General features: G+C 36.1%; 1 protein-coding gene across 1 annotated transcript; it reads right to left on the bottom strand.

Annotated features, from left to right (window-relative positions):
* Positions 1–11,152: 11,152 nt before the first annotated feature.
* Positions 11,153–14,330, bottom strand: LOC120266916 (putative disease resistance protein At1g50180). Its single transcript, XM_039274571.1, has one exon. It carries the CDS (start codon positions 14,137–14,139, stop codon positions 11,275–11,277), a length of 2,865 nt encoding a protein of 954 aa, XP_039130505.1. The 5' UTR covers positions 14,140–14,330; the 3' UTR covers positions 11,153–11,274.
* Positions 14,331–19,540: the final 5,210 nt, after the last annotated feature.

Genomic DNA, 19,540 nt, shown 5'->3' on the forward strand with positions numbered 1-19,540 from the left:
CAGTGCCAGTGCAAGAATCTCCAGCTAGTCTTACTGGAGTAAGGTTGCTAGTAAGGAAAATCCAAGCCCTTGTAGCTTCATCTGCCCTTCGTGCTACAGTATCGAAGCCCTAAAACATCATTTTTTGAGTGGATCTTTTCCCGAATGCATTCTTAAGGTCATCTTTGCTTCTTCGAGGCTTGTAACACGAATAAACCAATTTAAGCACACAAAGGTCATTGGTTTATCAAAATATAAGTAAATAATATATGACTTATACGTATAAAATACATACATTTAGGCACTTATCACCATGCTAGAAGCATGATTGAATAATCAAAGTCTCATAAATCAATTCAACTCGAATACGGGTATAAACATAAACACTTTCATTCGAACATCAACATTTTCAATATGAAACAATAAGATAGAAGTTTATTTTCAAGCTGATCAATACTCATGAATAATTTCATCAAACAATAAGGGTTTTCTGATTTAAATCCACATCAAGGAAAGTCTTCCCAAATCAATCAACATATCAATTTTAATACAATAAACCAGGAATAAATCTCAAATCAAATAAAGAAAACCTTTGAATCATATTTTATTTAGAAATGTCCAACAACATTACCCATTCACAACTTTGGCGATTTAAAATTCTCAGATGCTCTAGTCCTCCACTGGTTCCCAGCCTTGAGGCAAGCACTCATTTCCTAGCCAAAGCACAACACACACAAGCAATAACTAGAATTAAACAAAGCACATCAACAAAAGAAAAGAAACCCTAGCTCACACTAACGTACAACCCTCAAATGACCCTAGGGTTAGTTTAAAACTGGTTTCTCAGGTTAGCAATGAATTTCTAGTTGTCTGAGCTTCACTCTAAAACAAAGAAGCCAAAGAAACAACCAAAGTTCACAGGTACTACAGTATTGCTATAGTAACTAAGAACTCAAATTTGCAGCATTAAACATGGAAATTTCTTTACAAACATCCACCACGATGAACCACAAGATCAATGGCTTCAATTTAAGCCTATAATCACCCACAAATCAAGCAAAATTTAGGAGTTATATCTTGGTTTTAGAAAAATCAAATATGAAGAAATACGAATAAAATACTGGAGAAAAACTTGGATCAAAGCTCCTACCGAATTCAAGAGTAAGTGAGGAAGAGAATTGATGCTCTGGTTCACTTGAAAAGGGTCGTTGGAAAATTTCTAAGGGCAAGGTTGCTCGGTTGAATGAGAAGAAAATAAATGAAGAAGAAGAAAGAAAAAGAAAGAAGAAAGCAAGGCAAATCTCTAGTTACTACAGTAAAACTTGCTACAGTACTAGCTATTACAACAACGAATAAAATCTATAGTTCTGGGTTGAAAAAACTACAATAACAGGCTGGTTATAACTACAATGTTAGGCTGGTTATAATAGGTAAAATCATCCATTGAGTTAAAAATCTTTTACATGGCATAAAAAATGATTTCAAACATGATTTCCTTTGGTTTTATGATTTTAGGTGTTTTAGGGATTAATAGAAAAAATATTTTTAATATCAGCTTAGCTTTTAAATGAAATGATTATTTTTTATTTTTAAAATAAGAAGTTAATGCCGCTAACGTGTTTTTTGTTTTTGGTAACTGAAGAAACACATAGTTTAAAATTATGAAAAAAGAACCTATGTTTCTATTTTGCAAAACTGGGAAACATAAGTCTTTTTTTTTTATAATTTTCCTAAACATAAAGTTCAAATCTTAAACTAGAGAAGAAAAATTTGAACATATTAGTCTAAACAATACTAAAGATTCAAAAGATAAATTCAACTCATTAGAAAAGATCAACGAGAGTTAAAGCTTTAGAAGAAAAAAAAAATTTATACTCTTAATTTGAAGAACCCAAAAAATAATACATGAGGAACATTTTCTAAAGCAAAACAGACATAAAAGAAAAGCATAGTTTAATTCAAGCTAGCCGCAATTGCACATGATGTTAACAAGTCTAAAATATATTAAGCATGCAATTAGAAATCTCTCTTTTAAGGTTGCATAATTTTTTCTTCAAAAAAAACTTTAAATGAATCACAAATTCATTAGAGAGAAAAACATTAAAAAATTATGAGACATAAGTTTAAATTGTGGATCAAACAAAACAAGAGAAAAGAAATTTAAAAGATGAAAAATAAAATGTAAAAAACTCCCAACAGATAACTATATGTGGATATGATGGTAGGCAGATTTTTTAAAATAAATAAATCACTTACTCTCGCTATATATATATATATATATATTGCTAAGATGAGCGACTTAGGTAAAGACGTGCACAAGTGGACATTCGAACTAACCCGCATGCAACCACCACTCGTATTTTCAGAAATGTGCTCTCACCCGTGATTTGAACTCTCATCACTTATAAAAAGTTCTAACAAAAACTTGATTATGAATAGACCATTTAGTCATTAATCACTTAAAATATATTAAAAACACAATCACAGTGTGTGAAGTATAGATACAAGAGAGAAAGAAAAATAAAAAAGAGAAAGAAAAATAAAAATATAAGATAGAGCTACCAAAAACTAGTCACTTACAAAAGAATCATTTAATTGTTGGTTGACCACAACAGTAACTTGATTAAAAAAATACTAAAAACAGAGAGAAATAATTCATATAGAAATTATATTTATTAATTCTAACCTTTTATTCTAATAAAATACATAGCATTTCCGATGACTCCATAACTTTTACAATGACTTTTTACACAGATTTTACAATGACTTTTTACATTCGGGTAAATTTTTGAGGAGGTCATTGTGTTTTGGCCAATTTCCACTTTGGTCATTATTTTTCAATTTGTATCAAAGAGGTCATCCGAATTCGATTTCATTTCACCGAGCGGTCACTCTTTGATTTCCGGCCAAATTTATCTGACGTGGCAGCCGGAGTAGCCACGTCACATTAAATAAATTATTTCCTTACACCCAGTTGGACATGACACGTCAGCGAAGTTCACGTCATTTTAATTAACCCACTTAGCAAGCTCAGTCAACACACCGTTACCATCTTCTTCACTTCCCCTCTTTCATGTTCCCATTTTTCAGCAGAGCTAGGGGACGAGAATCAGTTGACGAGAATCAGTGGAGGGTTTTCCCCCAGGCCGACAGGGAAATGAAGCGAAAGATTGGAAAAGAACCTAGACCTTCGTACCTAGGGCATCGTCAGATGGAATTTAAAGTTAGGACATGTGAGAGAGTTCACAGGGAATGCTTGCAGAAGTGATTTTTGAGTCTTTTTTTTCATGATTGTATAACCCATCCGGTCTTCAGAGGAAGGTGGAAGAGAATGGCTAGTGATGTGCAGTGAGATGATGTTATAAAAGCAATCATAATTCTTTTTTTTTGTTTTTTTTTGTGCAGTTTGAGATTATGGCTGCAGATTATACATGTTGTAATTATATATCAATTATAATTCTTTTTCTTTTTTTTGTGCGGTTTGAGATTATGGCTGCAGATTATACATGTTGTGTGCAATGAAAAACCATGGATGAATTGTTGCAGATTCATAGTCTTGAATTGATCCAGATTGCAGATTCATAGTCTTGAGTTGCTGCAGATTGCAGATTCATAGTCTTGAATTGCTGCAGATTCATAGTCTTGAGTTGCTGCAGATTGCAGATTCATAGTCTTGAATTGCTGCAGATTAATTCATAGTCTTGAATTGTTTCAGATTCATAGTCTTGAAATAAATTTAAATAAAAATGCTAAATATTGCAAGTTTATACAACTTTTAATGCTATTCTGAAGATAAAAAAATAAAAGTACAATAACTCAACCATCATAATGGGGAAGATCACATAATAATTTGAACCCATTAATACAATAACATGGACAAAGTAGTTTCTTCCATTTAGAATGTTAGATTCACAAAGTTAACAAATGGTAACATTCACAATTTTTAATCAATTGAGCCAGGTAACAAACAGAAGAGGACACTATTTTTTTAAACCTAATTTAAAGCTGCCAGGTCCCCACTATTGTGGTCCATACACAATTTTAAAACAAAAGAACATGAAGCACATTGCAACATCACACACTTTAATAAAGCCACACTTTAATAAAGCCATGATTATGGCTTCCCAGATGTACTACTTCCTGGTGGAAGCCAAAATTTTCTTTTTTTCCCTTCTTCACTTGCTTTGTTTCTATCTTCTAAATTTCTTAGCATTCCTTCATTGTCGATCACAGGTGGTCTTGATGGGAAATGCTTCCTTGTCTGACTCTTGGACAGGGATTGAGTTTTTGATCCTATTGTTGTTTGGTGAGTTTTCTAATTCTGTTTCATAGGGAAAGATATGTTTTACATCAGAAAAGTTAAATGTTTCATCTAAAGCATCAATGAAATATTCCAACAGATATACCTGTGCTACTTGTGTAGCTGAATGACTCCCAGTTGTTGCATGAACTGGGCTGTGGCTGACCTGAGTATGTGGCCTTGCAGGCACATGCTTCCTTTCCTGACTCTTGGACAGGGGTTGAGTTTTTGATCCTATTGGTGTTTGGTGAGTTTTCTGATTCTGTTTCATAGGGAAAAATATGTTTTCAATCAGAAAAGTTAAGTGTTTCATCTAAAGCATCAATGAAATATTCCAACAAATATACCTATGCTACTTGTGCAGCTGAATGACTCCCAGTTGTTGCATGATCTGGGCTGTGGCTGACCTGAGTAGGTGGCCTTGCAGGCACATGCTTCCTTGCTTGGCTTTTGGAGAGGAGCTGATTTTTCCCTCCCATTGTGATAACTTTTTCAAGGTTTGCTCTTCCATCTCCAGTTGTTATTGTTGTGGGGGTGGATTCATAGGTGTTCTTATTCTGATCTACCTGTGTTTCATCAGGAAAAAATAAATGTCTCAGCATAAAAAAATGTTCTGCATCACTGAAGTATTCCAACATCAAAACATATGTTACTTGTGTAGCTGCCTGACTCCCAGTTGCTGTAAGACTCTGCAGATCATGAGCTGGGCTATGGATGACTTGAGTAAGTGGTCTTGCAGGTATATGCTTCCTTGCTTGATTTTTGGAGATGAGTTGTTTTTTTTCCTCCCATTGTCACAAGCTTTTCCAGCTTTGATCTTCCATCACCAGCTGTAGATGTGGGGATTGTTTCATGATTGATTTCACTCCCTTACAATTTCCACATAATCAATTTACCTCACAAATCTACAAAAAAAATTTTAGGATTAAAGATATCAGCTATTACCTGTGTTAGTGGTGCATCTGCATGATTTCCACTTACAATAGGTATATGGATATCATGTGCTGGGTTGGGTATTTCCTGGGGAGGTTTTTGCATAGCAGGAGTAAATTAACAATTAATACACCAACTAGATGAGGTAGGTAATTGGTAATATACAAATACCCTTCTTTATCAAAATACCTGTTCTGCAGGAATGTCATTTGCTGCTATTGATGGTGCAGAATTCACAGCAAAGTTTATGTGAGTAGGTATATCTCTCATTTGCATTAAATTTTAGTACAAAAAGAAACAACTAAATAACATTCCATAGAAACATAGTACTACAATTTAAAACCAAATACCTCTACAGTGTGAATAAAATGCTCATGAAGCACTTCCGGATCAATTGTGTCCATGGGGTCCATATGCTGTCTAGCATCCTGTTACAAACCAAATAATGTTATTATCATATACCACGAAAGAAAGGAAAAACATCAAGTTATAGAAGCTCATCATTATACTTCTTCATTTTGTTGTTCTCTAGTTGTCCTTTGTCTCTGTAAAAATAGGTGTCATGTAAGTAATTAATAAATTATAAACAAACAATATTTCTAAAATGTGAACATGTACTCACTTGCAAGCCATGGAATCTCTTGTTGTGTTCAATAGTCCCACAAACACTGCACCTCTTGTTGTGCCCTTTCCTACTGACCTTCCCTCTTGTGTAGCCTTCTTGCTCATCAAGTGGATCCTTCTTCCTCATCAAGGGGTTCCTACCCCTAATTCTGTTTGCTGGTTCTGGGGGTATCATTGGACCTTGTGGAATCTTGGGCCAGCAATTGGAGTCTTGGGTTGGGTTCTGTATATGGTTATAGGTAGCTAGGAAAGATCTAACAGTGTAACACTCATCTATGTAATCTTCAGGATTTTTTTTTTGTAATAAAGTGATGATATTGCGTGGCCATATGGTATACCTGTCAATTGCCACTTTCTACAGTTGCAAGACATATCTTTAGTGTCAACAATAAATTGGCCATCAAAACAAACAACCTGGTACTTGTCACCACCTGACCAGGTTGTCCTGCAGGACCAACTGAGCTATTTAACTTTCTCTAACTTGTTAACAATCTTAGGACAATGTCTTGTGGTGCATTTTTTCATTGATTCTTTGGATCCTAATCATGAGTTGTGTCCTAATCATTTCATTTAGAGTAACTATGCCTTTGGTCCTAGCTTCCAAGATCTGGCTGTTAAAGCATTCACGTAAGTTATTAAGCAACATGTCACATTTAAATTTGGATTTGAAATGTGATCTACTCCATTGTACGGGGGTAATATTTTTCATGAAAGTGTATGCCTCCTCTGACTTATCCTTAAGTGCTTCCATTGCCAAATTAAATGCAAGAATATAACTACTCCTAGCACAAGCCCATAGCTGATCCTTTAGCCCTTTGCCTCTAAATCTTCTTCTAAAATTTGTATGTATATGCCTTATGCAAAACCTATGTTCACTGTGAGGAAATACTTCCTCGATTGCATTTAGAAGGCCCTATGGGGTAATTTAGGTTTTGTAAACAAGATCCAATAACCAGCAAACAAACACAACAAAAAGAAAAAACACCAAAGAAAAACAGGATATTAAGGAAAAATTTAAGGATTGTTATGAAATGACACAAACAAACTTATATTGAAATTATACACTTACCTTCTGCCTGTCGCTCATGAATGCCCAGTGATGTGAGTTGCATATCTCCAAGTCTTCAGCCAAAAGTTCTAGAAACCAGACGCAATTATGGTAATTCTCCTTCTCTACTACTGCTTATGCTACTGGATAGAAGCAATCGTTTGCATCAATGCCAATAGCTGTAAGGAGCTGGCCACCATACATCCCCTATAAGAAACAATCATCCACTGAAATTACCTGTCGACAGCCTGCCAGGAATCCTGCTCTAAGTGGGGATAAGCATACATACATTGCTAAGAACACACCCTCATTATATTTAAATTTTATTGTCGATTGTGGGTGTATCCTAAGCAATTCCAACCTGTAGTCATATAGCCTACTCATCTGGGTGTGCTCATCCGCATCAAGCATTCTAATTCCCAGCAGGATCAAAACAGGAAAACAAATTCACTGTTATAAACACCATAATGCATTCAGTTTGCATGTAACTTGATAAACTGGGCAAAACAAAAGTCATTATTATACCTTAGGGCAATACTTTTGGCCCTCCATGCTTTTAATCTGGATATTTCAACCTCTTGATTTGTTTTAACAGCCTGTATTATACCTCCAAGTTTCCAGGATGGGTCTGCTCTAAACTGCTCCAGATAATGTTTTGCTATCCAACGAGCACTGACATGCCTAATATTATGGTCCCGTGTGCATTCATGTTTAAGATATCTAGCTTTGATCTTAATAGTGTTCTTGTCATTTAGCATTGGAGAAGCCACAGGTAAAATGGACAGCCCTTTCTGCAATATGCCTTACATCTGACCTTACTATTAGGCCTGAAATTCATCACAACCCTATTTTTTACCCCATAATTTTTCATTGCTTGCTTGAATTATGAAAAACTCCTAAACTTCATCACTATGTGAAAATGAGGATCCTTCATATCTGTGTCTCTGAATTCAGGATATCTGGCCTTGGGTGGATTTATCTCATCCTCATCAGTTGTGGAACATGACTGTAGATCATCAGATGCAGCATAGTCAGTGAGCACCTTCTCCTCATCAACACCTTCTTCTCTACCAGTTTCCTCCTGGACAGTTTCTTTAGGCTCTTCAGGCTCATCAACACAATCTTCATTACTATCAACCCCACCATCATCCTCCTCACTATTCAAACTGTAGTCAGGGTCATTAATATCACTTCCATTGGCTTCCTCATCTCCAGGATCTTCATCTACATGGTCCTGCACACCTTCATTGCCTGCATCTTCTTCGTCTTCAAGGTCTTCATTCAAATGATTAACTTGTTCTGATTCATGTTCCTGCACATGTTCTTCAGGATCTTCATCTTCTTCAACTTGATCAATGTCTTCCGATCCATGTTCTTGCATAGCTTCATTCACTTTTTCTTCTTTAGTATCTTCATCTAAATGACCAGATTGCTGTACTTGGACGTCCTGTACATCTTCATTGCCTTCCAAATCTTCAATAACTTCATGTAAATAATCACATTGTTATACTTGGACCTCATTCAATATCTTCACATAAATACTTATATGCCTACTCTAGCCCACATTCGAAGCCATTCTAATGACATCTGAATCACTTTTTATTTCTCCCACACCATTGCTGCTTTCAAAGAACCAAAAACTGCATTTTTCTGTGTAAATGCTCAACTCACGGGCCATATGTTCAAGCTCTATTCTTGATAAAAAAATCACCATCACAGAAGTCTACAACACCTGCCATCCTATACTCACTCCTATTTTGAATATCACCCATCCCGGAGAACATGTGTATTGAGAAATAGTCAGCAATTGGTACTGGCAACATCAAAGCAAAGTGTGTTAAAAAAATTCATCATATAATTATAACCCTAAAAAAAAAAAATTTCCTCATCAATTGAAAGGGCTACACAACTATCAACTATCAATAAAATACAACATCACTGATAATTTTCAATTCACAACCCATTAAGAATTAGGTCTTTTGAAAAGTAGTGTTTAATCACAAGGGACAACACCCCTCAAAGATCTTCTATGTCATGCTTCTTAAAAATGTTCACAAGTGTAAAAAAAAACAACTATGGATGTAATCAATTCCACAAAAAACAAATTTAACATGTTTGTTGACAATCTTCTTAAAAAGTTTGAACACCTTTCATAGATTTAAGACATTCCCACTGGCGCTTCATCTTGAGCAAATCAATGTACAAAACGAGGAGGTAATGTGACTTACGGTATACTGGATCTTCATCTTGTGCACCTCTTACCCGCCAAGCGTTCGCCATGATGTACGGAGATGGCTGCCACCTCTGTGCCCTAACTCCAATCGTTGGCAAATATAGAATTTGGACTCCCTCCCTCTTCGTTTCCCCGTTTCCCCACAACTCTCCGGTGATCGGCTTCTCAGATGATCGACTGTAAGTTAGGGATTGTGGGGTTGGGTATAGGGCCTTCTCACGAGAGAAGGGAAAGGGGGAAGTGAAGAAGATGGTGACTGTGCCCTGACTGTGCACTAACTGAGCTTGCTGAGTGGGTTAATTAAAATGACGTGGACTTCGCTGATGTATCATGTCCAGCTGGGTGTGATGAAATAATTTATTTAATGTGACGTAGTTACTCCAGCTTCCACGTCAGATAAATTTGGTCGGAAATCAAAGAGTGACCACTCAGTGAAATGAAATCGAATTCGGATGCCCCCTTTGATACAAATTGAAAAATAATGACTAAAGTGGAAATTGGCCAAAACACATTGACCTCCTCAAAAATTTACCCTTTTACATTCCCATATTAATAATTCATTAAACACTCCTTATCACACCATAACTTTTCATATTCTAAAACAATTTATACAATCTCTATATTAAGCAAGGTTGTCAGACCCGGACCGGCCAGACCGGTTCAACCAGAAAAATCGGGAACCGGCAATGTGGCCGGCCCGGGTATACCTCATTGAACCGGGTATTAAAAAACTCGGTGTTAACCTGGTGACCCAGGCAGTTCAACCGGAACCGGTTGACCCGGCCGGGTCAATCGGGTCACAATGTTTGGTTTTTTTTACAATATTTAATAATTTATTATTATTTTCTCATTAGCCAATAAATAGAATTACAATATGTATATATATCATAAACATACCAACGAAAATTAACATTTAAAAATAAAATCTATTAATGTGTTATGTAAATACTTTTTAAAAATTTAATTTATTAAGAAAATAAAACAATAAATGAGTGTAATTTTATTATAAAAATATAAAATTAAAGTATTCTAGTTAAATAAAGAATATAAGAAAATTTAAAACAAAATAAAAACTCAATTGAGATATAAGAATTAGTGAATTAAATTTCTTATCTAATTTAACAAAATAAACCAATAAACAAATAAATAAATAACACCGAGAGAAGTTCGATAATTATATATTAATATATTAAATTTGTAAATATTTAAAAAATGTTAAAATAAATGACATAATTCGAAAACTCTACTGTATATAAGGTCATTTATCAATTTAAATATCAAATTTGAGTGGGCTTTTATATTATAATTATGGGTTTAATATTATATTTGCTCATTATTAATTATTATAATATTTTTTATATTTAATTATTGACCCCGGTTCAACCATAGTTTGACCCGGTCGAACCCATTGACCCCTGACCCCTAGGCTTAGCCGGGTCTGACAACCTTGATATTAAGAGGCGTTTGGGTCCTGGATTGGATCTTTGAGAGTGAGAATCACAAGCAACCATGCATCCCACTTTCATGTTTGGGTTAGAGTAATGGGAGTCTCATTGCTTTCAAGGGAATTCCCATTACCCAAAATTGGGGATAATGGGATTCATGAGAAGGGTAATAGGGTGTAATACCCATATTACCCCTCTCTTTACATTTAATTAATATTTATTAATTAATATAATTAATTAATAAATTTAATTATATTAATTTCAAATAAATAATAATTAAAAATAATGATATTTAAATTATTTTATAAGTATAAATTTTTTATTTTTTGTTAAATAATTAATTGTAATAATATATTTACATATTAATTAACATAATAAAATAATTTAAACACCATTATTTTTAACTATTATTATTATTAAAATAATTAATTAAATAAAATTTAAATATTTAATTATAGTAAATTAAAATAAATAATTATATTCTAAATATTTAATAATAAAAAATATTAAATATTTATTATTAAACATAATTCATTATTTTATACAAATTTTTTATTTATACAAAAATGTATAAATATAATTTTCATGGTATATATCTCTCCTATTTTTTTCCTATTTCTAACTCTCGTTACCTCTAATCAAACATCTTCTTTATTATTCTCCCTATTTTTATTTTCATTCTCCTTTCTTTTCATTTCCCATTGTTTTATTTTTATTCCATAATCCAAAGCCCTATAGTTTCGAATTCTCCGATCGATTCCTCCCAATCGATGGTGTCATGAGTTAGGTTACCCTCAACATCATCTCCTGTGAGGGACTCAAGAGATTCATCCTCCCAGTAGTTGGTATACTCATACACCACCTGCACCCAACAGAACTCCCTTTGTCTGCTATCATACACTCTTGCTGAAGGTATGTGCTTGATCTTTTCCCAGTCCTCACCATCATTAATTCTCAACCTTCGGCAGAAGTCATCCGGCATATCAATTGCTTTCAACTCTTGTAGACTGGTAACCCTTTGAAGGCCTTGGGGAAGCATCATCAGAAAATTACATGCTTCTATTTCCAGTTCTCTAAGCTTGGGCATGGCTTCATCCTCTATCCTCCACACCTCCAATTCAGACAAGCAATTTAGTTCTAACACTTGTAATTCAGGAAATCCTTTCTCCAAGCAAACCATCTCCCCTCCAACAAAAGCATCATATCTTAACCTAAGTACCTGAAGGTTATCCAGCTTCCCAAGCATCACTAGGGGGTCTTCTTGAAGCCTTGATGATTCTAAGGTCAACTTGGTGAGGCTTAAAGGCATGCAGATACCATCTGGCAGTCCTTCCAATCGGCCACGCAAATAAAGAACTTGGAGATTATTCTTGTGTTGACCAGTGGAGAGTATTGAGCTAGGTATCGTGCTATCCTTCTCTGCTTTCCATGCCAATTTCTTGAGATTATCTAGTTTACCAAGACAATCTAACAATGCCTCCTTATAAGTGTCAGTGACATCATGAACGCCGAGTTTACTAAGGCATGTCATCTTTTGTAAACCATTCTGCAACCATGGACCAGCTTTAACATTCGAAAGAGTTTGTAGATTAGGTAGGCTCTCAGTGCTTGGCAGCCCCTTGATGGAAAAACCAGTGCCTTCCAAATGTCTTAGGTTGCGGTGCATCTTCCACACTTGACTTGGTAGCTCAATCATACGGACAGAATTCTTGATGTCAAGAGTTTGCAGATTAGTGAGTTTGCTAATGGAGGATGGCAGCCCTCTTAGATTTGTATAACGCAAACCCAAGTACCTTAAATGAATTAACTTTCCTATATCATTCGGCAATGACCTGATTTTTGTACCCTGGACATTTATAACTCTCAGCAACTTCATGTTATGGAAGAATTTCTCCATTTCAGAGACCCTCTTCTCCATGTCTATAGAAGTTATAGTGCGCAAACGTGAAGTGTAGTCAGTAGAATGCAATCGAGCAATGTAACAGGTACTCTTGTCATCACAGAGAGAAAGTCGACGAGGTTTATGTGAAATATTCTCCTCATTGTCATTATTATTAGGAATATGAATGAAGTTCATACCTTGGGCCAGGAAGATTGAGAGATCATGAAGGAGCTCATGGATTTGACAAATCTTGATGCCTCCGTGGTGATGTCTCTCCACCACTTGAATCATACTACAATGCACCAACTCCTCGAGGTAATCCTCCGCGACTTCCTCCATAATTTCTTGGTCTCTGGGTTGGATAAAACCCTCCGCAATCCATAGTCGAATTAGCCTCTTAGCACTTATTAAAGCGCCTTTGGAGTAGATGCTGAAGTAGAGAAAGCATGGCTTGATGTAGTAAGGGAGATGATGGTAGCTGAGAGCTAGTATTTCTGAGATCTGCTCTTCACCCTGTCTTAGTTGCCAATTGGCACATTTTAGCAGCTTCCTCCATTCCTCCACTGATTGACGTTTAGTCAACATTAGGCCTCCCAACACAACGATGGCAAGCGGCAAACCGCAACATTTGGCCACCATCTCTCTTCCTATAGATTCCAAGTATGGCGGGCAATCCTTGGTGCACTTTGTTGGAATTGCCTTTCTACAAAACAACTCCCAACTATCTTCTTCTCCCAAAAACATTAGATCATAGGGAGGAGGGCTCTGCCTACCTGCATGCAATGCCACATCATGGTTGCGAGTGGTTATCAACACTCGACTTCCATTCATCATATCTGGTAACAGGATTTTGATACTATCCCAAGCTTCTTTGCTCCATACATCATCTAAGATGACCAAGTATTTCATTTCTTCCAAGTGCTTATAAACCTCCCACTGTAACTCCTCATGGCTCAGGTCTTTCAATCTTTGATTAGACAAAGCCATGGCATCTTTAGCAATAGTCTTCAATACTTCACCAGCTCGATACTCTTGTGAAACCCAGATCCATGCTTGACATGCAAAGTGCCTCCTGATGCCAGGATCAGAGAAGATCTTCTTAGTGAGAGTGGTTTTGCCTACACCTCCCATGCCAGTGATCGATACAACAACACGCCTCTGATTACCATCATCGCCCATTAGCATCCTTGCCAAAGCCTGCAAATGTTCATCAAAGCCGAGAACATCCGCCTCCTCTACATCTGGATTTCGTCTCCGTCTCACCAGTGGCAGTGGTGGTCTTGCTTCACTATTTGAGATTGAAGTAGTGCTAGCTCCACTGCTTTCAATATTGCCAAACTTACATCGATTATCAAAGATCTCCTGAGCTGTCCCTTTGACCTTGCGAATCTTATTGCCAAGGTCATGGAGGAATGTTAGTTTGGAAGGACTAAGAGGACGCCGTTGATGCACTTTGAAGATGTAGTCATCGACGATGTCCTCGGCGTCATGAGCAATTTCTTGTATCTGGTTCACCCAAACTTTATCACGTTGATCGTCTTCGTTGCAATGATCGATGCTCTTAAGATGTGCTTGAATCCATTCCAGCAAACGAAGGAGGGATCTCAGCTCATCATCCACTCCTTTAAGAAATACAACTTCTTGTGCTAAGAGATTAGCCAGCTTCGTCACAGCAAAGGAAACTAGATGCTCCATGTCTGTCTCAAGCTCTCTCAAAACGCTGGTAAGTGGTGACCACCTAAACTCCTGTCAAACTCTGCTACTATAATGCACTTGTAATCTTTATTTGATTCCGATTTGTCATCAATTGGAGCAGTCAAATATGCAAGTCAATTACTAATAATAGTAATTTCTCAGTGCTAGACTAGAGGTACTGGATTGGAAATAGTGGGCCATATATGTATTTTTTTTTAAATTAATGAAGTGGATAAACTCAAATGAAAAAAAAAAAAATTAAATTAAAAAAAAATGGTTACCAGTCAAAAAGTAAGGAATCGAATAAAAGTACAGAGCAACAGAGAAAAAAAAAAAAAGAAAGAGAGGCGTCAGAGTTAAGCATTTTGTTCAAATTCTTCTTTTCACACTTGAAAGGCCTATATTTTCTTTGCTTCGACTCTCTTTTCAAAAAGAAATCATGACCGATCCTCATTAAAAATCTTTGTGATGGACATTTATTTTAGTTATATTCTTCAGATCTTTGGCAAACCACATTTACTTTTGGAGCTCAAGTTAAATTCAGCGGGTCTACAACATAATGAGAAATTTTTTCTTTTCAACGATGTATTTGTTAAACATATAAAACTCATTACTATTTACTCTAGTATATATATATATATTAGTAAACAATGTGATAATGCATGATTATTCTTTCTTCATTCTTTCATTCTAACATGGTATCCGAGAGAGTTGAGAAATCCTAACTAGAGATAGCAATTTGTACCCTACCCGACGGAGATATCAGATGCCGATCCTGGGTCAAAGAGGGTATTACCCTCTTTGACCGGGTACGTGCACTGGTAAGTGATACCCGTTAGTTTTTGAGTGAGACGGGTCGGGTAAGGGTATGCCCTCACCCCTACCCGCATTCTTACCCCTTACCCCTTACTGTTGAAGAGTGCAGGGTAAAACCCGCACCTGCACTCGCACTCTTACCCTCTTATATATATATATATATATATAATTTTTTTTATTAAACTAAACATTTATCCACAATTTACTCAATATCTATTTTCATGGTGATTAATTTGAAAATAATACTTCAAAATTTCTCATAATATATTATTTTAAATTTTATTTAATTTCTATATTTATATTTGATAATATTATATATTAAGAATCATAATTAAATTAAAAAACAAACAAATATAAAAAATAATGTTATAATAATTTATTCTATAAATTATAAGAACATCCTGAAAAATAAGATACTAATAAAAAATCAATTGGATATAACTTATGAGAATTACTTATAATGTTTTTTATATTCAAAATCTTACTAAATATTTATAAAATTTGAAGCTATATAAAATATAAATTATAGATATATGAAAAAATTTTAAACAAAAACCAAGATGGTTAAACATGAAAAAAACAAAAGGTAGAGTTACCATTGAGTCCTAAATAGACGTCAATTTTATGTGATTATATAATTTAAGATAAACAAATATATATCAACTTGTAATTTTGAATTTATGGACATGTGTTTAAAGATTGTAATATAATGTATAATTAATTTATTTTTATTTTTATTTAAATTTAATTCTATAATTTGAACGGGTAAGCGGGTACCCTGCGGGTATACCCGTACCCTGCGGGTAAGGGTAAGGGTATGATTTTTTTTTTACCCTGAAGGGTACGGGTAAGGGTACGGGTATGGGGTAGGGGTTACGGGTACGGGTAAGGGTTTTGGCATACCCTACCCATACCCTACCCGTTGCCATCCCTAATCCTAACTCCGGTCATCTCCTCCGGTCACCTTCTTATCGATCTCCGTCCTATTCTGTCTTCTCAATTTCTGGTCAAGATCTAGATCTTTTTATCTTCTCCGGTAATCATCTCATATCTTCTCATCTTCTCTGGCTATCATTCCATCAAACTTCCGGTCTTATCTTCTCCGGCCATAACTTCATATCTTCTGATTTTCTCTGGCCATCATCACATCGGCAGACAAGTGGTAGACAAACAGTGACATGCATAGTGGTATGCACAGTGATGTCATCAGTATAGATAAATGGCAAACAAACAGTGATGTGTACAATGATGTCAACAATGGCAGACAAGTGGCCGACAAACAGTGATGTGTACAATTATCTCTACAGTGACTGTGTACAGTGATGTCTACAGTGATGTGCGCAACGATATCTACAGTGACTATGTATAGTGACAGCCAATAGTATAAAAAAAATAGCGAATCCAATTCAGCCCTCTAGGACGATTCTTGCCAGTGGTGTTCTTTCTCACACAGATATTAGACTTAATGGTCATAATTATCGTGAATGGGAATTTTCGGTATTCATGCTTTTGCAATTAGTTAGTCTCGCATCTCATCTTATTAACGATCCATTTGATAAGATACGACTGCTGCAACAATTGTCAAGGCTTGGCGGGTTGCTGATGATCGTTTCATGGGCATCTTGTGCATAAGTACTAATGTTTCTATCAGGATAAGCTTTGTTGATCATTTATCAGCCAAGGAAATTTGGGACTATCTTCAATACCGCTATCTACACACCAGTGAGGCACTCCGGTTCTCCCTGCTACAAAAATTGCATAATTTTCAATAACTGCATTTATCAATGAAGGAATTTTACACGATCTTCACTCTTGTATCTGGTTAGTTTGATGCTATGGTGCCGAAAGGATGCGTTGATTGCAAAAACTGTGTGATAAAGGAGAAACATGAGCAGCAAAACCTCATGTTTTAGTTTGTTATGTGCCTCCGCTATGAGTTTGAGCCAGTACGCATTCAGATCCTTCGACGTACTTCTCTTTCTACCTTTACTGAAGCACTTGTAGCTTTGATTGCCAAGGAGACATGCCTTTGTGCTCTTACTACTACTTTAGTGATGTCTCATGCTGTTTTGGTGGTTCCTCATCAGACTGGAGTAATTAGGGCTCATTCCTTTGCAAACGTTATTGTCTACACCCACTACAAGAAGACAGGTCATCATGCTAAGAATTGCTTCAAGTTGCATCCTAAGCAGCTTGTTAAGTTCCAAGTCAAGCGCTCCACTGGATCTCATCATAAAATTGTTACTGGCGCTTCTTCTTATGATCCTCTTATCCGTGTATATGGATCCGCTACCTCCATGTCTGCATCAGGTATTACTGTCTCCTCTTGGGTCTTAAACTCGGGCGCTTTATTTCACATAACCTCAAATGGTTCTCAGCTCTCATCCTGCAGACCTACTCCTGATGGTATGTATATTCAGACCACCGATGGAACTTCTTTTTCTTTTACACATCAAGGGATTCTTACTACTTCTCAATTTACTATTCCTAATGTATCCCTCGGTTGTCTATGAATCTTATGTCTGTTGGTTAACTCATCGACCTTTGCTGTTTTGTTGGGTTTGATGATTCTATTTGCTATGTACAAGACTGTCGGACCAAAGTTGTGAATGGTAATGTTTATCGCCTTAGTGTTTCTCATCAACATGCAGCCATCTTCTTCTCTTCAGGGTAAATGTCATGGAGAAATCATGTTCAGTCTCTTTCTTGTTATGATCACCTTCGAAGTCCTTAGATGTGTTTGTTATGTCTTACTTGCACTTCATGAATGTACCAAGTTAACAACTTAGTCAATTGAGTGTGTTTTTCTTGGGTATAGTCTTAAGCATAAGGGTTATCGTTGCTATGACCCTTTTGTATGTCACATTTGCATATCTCATGATGTCACTTTTGACGAGAGTCGTCCTTATTTCTATTCTTCTGCTACTCAACCTCCATCTTCCTCTCATTCTTCCAAAGAGTCTATTTTGTTTCTTTAGCTTCCTCCTTTAGAATTGATTCTTACCATAGAGTCTTTTGTTGTTCCTTCTTCATCTCCTACCCAACCTCTAGCTCCATCTTCCTTTTTACCAGCTTCACTTTTTGTCATACCTCCACCCTCGGCTCCTAACACTTATCCTTTTCACTATCATCATCGGCTTAAAGTTTCTTATAATCCCCAGTTCTCCATTTTTGCTCCTCTCGATGCTTCGGCTAGTACCATTGATAAAACATTTGATGGTATATTATCTGCCTCAACATCTCGATATGACCTTCATGATTGTGCTACCATTTCTGCACCTAACATATATGGTTTTCCTACTGTTGGTGCTATATATGAGCCCAACACTTATCAGGAGGCAGCTAGTATCCCTAAATGGCAGTTGGCTATATCTAAGGAGCTTTCAGATTTGGAAAAATAGGCACTTGGGATCTTGTTCCTCTTCCTACTCAGGCCATTCTTATTATATACAAATGGGTGTATAAGCTCAAGACAAAATCTGATGGTTCAATGGAAAACTATAAGGCTCGTTTGGTAACTTGTGGTTTTTAGTAGGCACATGGTGGTGATTATGATGAGACTTTTTACTCCTGTGGCTCATCTGACTATAGTTCACACTCTGATTACTGTAGATGTTATTCGCTCTTAGACTATCTCTCAGATGGATGTGAAGAATGCTTTTCTTCATGGAGATTTACATAACAAGGTATATATGCATCCATCCACTGCATTGAGACATCTAAAGGTTAGTTTTGTCACCTTTGTCATGCTTTCTATGGTCTCAAGCAAGCTCAACGTGCTTGGTTTGAGTGGTTTAGTTCTATGGTGTGTTTAGCTGGTTTTCACCTAGCAATTATGATCTTGCATTATTTATCCATATCTCTCAATGTGGTCACATCTTGCTTTTGCTCTATATTGCTTTTGTGAAACAACATCTCAGCCAGCAGTTTATAATGTCTGATTTAGGATTTCTCAACTATTTTCTAGGGATTGAGGTGATTTCTACAAATGATGGTTATTATCTTTCTTAGTATCAATATATTCAGGATCTCATTGTACACTCTAGCCTTACTAATTCAAGGATTGCTGCTACACCTATGGAGCTTCATGTTCAACTTTGTTCCACGAATGGTACACCAGTAGACTATCCTTCTTGCTATGGTCATATAATTGGTAGTCTTGTTTATCTTATCATCACTAGGCCTGATATTGCTCATGCAGTTCATGTGTTGAGTAAGTTCGTTAGTATTCCTACTTCAGTTCACTACGACCATTTACTTCGTGTGTTGCGTTATCTGAGAGGGACAACGTCTCGACATCTATTCTATGCACATTAATACAATCCGCTTCAGCTTCATGCTTACTCGGATTCCACCTAGGTGAGTAACCCTATTAACTGCCAGTCTATTATTGGGTATTGCGTATTTCTTGGCACTTCTCTTCTTGCATAGAAGTCCAAGAAATAGACTGCAGTGTCACGTTCTAGCACTAAAGCAGAACTTCGGCCTCTTGCTACTACCACATCTGAAATTATATGACTTCGTTGATTGCTGGCTGAATTTGGTGTCTCATGTGATACTCTTACTCATCTTCTTTGTTACAACA

This window comes from Dioscorea cayenensis, chromosome 8, assembly GCF_009730915.1.
Source record: "Dioscorea cayenensis subsp. rotundata cultivar TDr96_F1 chromosome 8, TDr96_F1_v2_PseudoChromosome.rev07_lg8_w22 25.fasta, whole genome shotgun sequence".
NCBI classification, from domain to species: Eukaryota; Viridiplantae; Streptophyta; class Magnoliopsida; order Dioscoreales; family Dioscoreaceae; genus Dioscorea; species Dioscorea cayenensis.

Excerpts from the sequence above, each read along its gene's own strand:
- LOC120266916 (XM_039274571.1), bottom strand. The coding sequence starts at position 14,139 with ATGGAGCATCTAGTTTCCTTTGCTGTGACGAAGCTGGCTAATCTCTTA.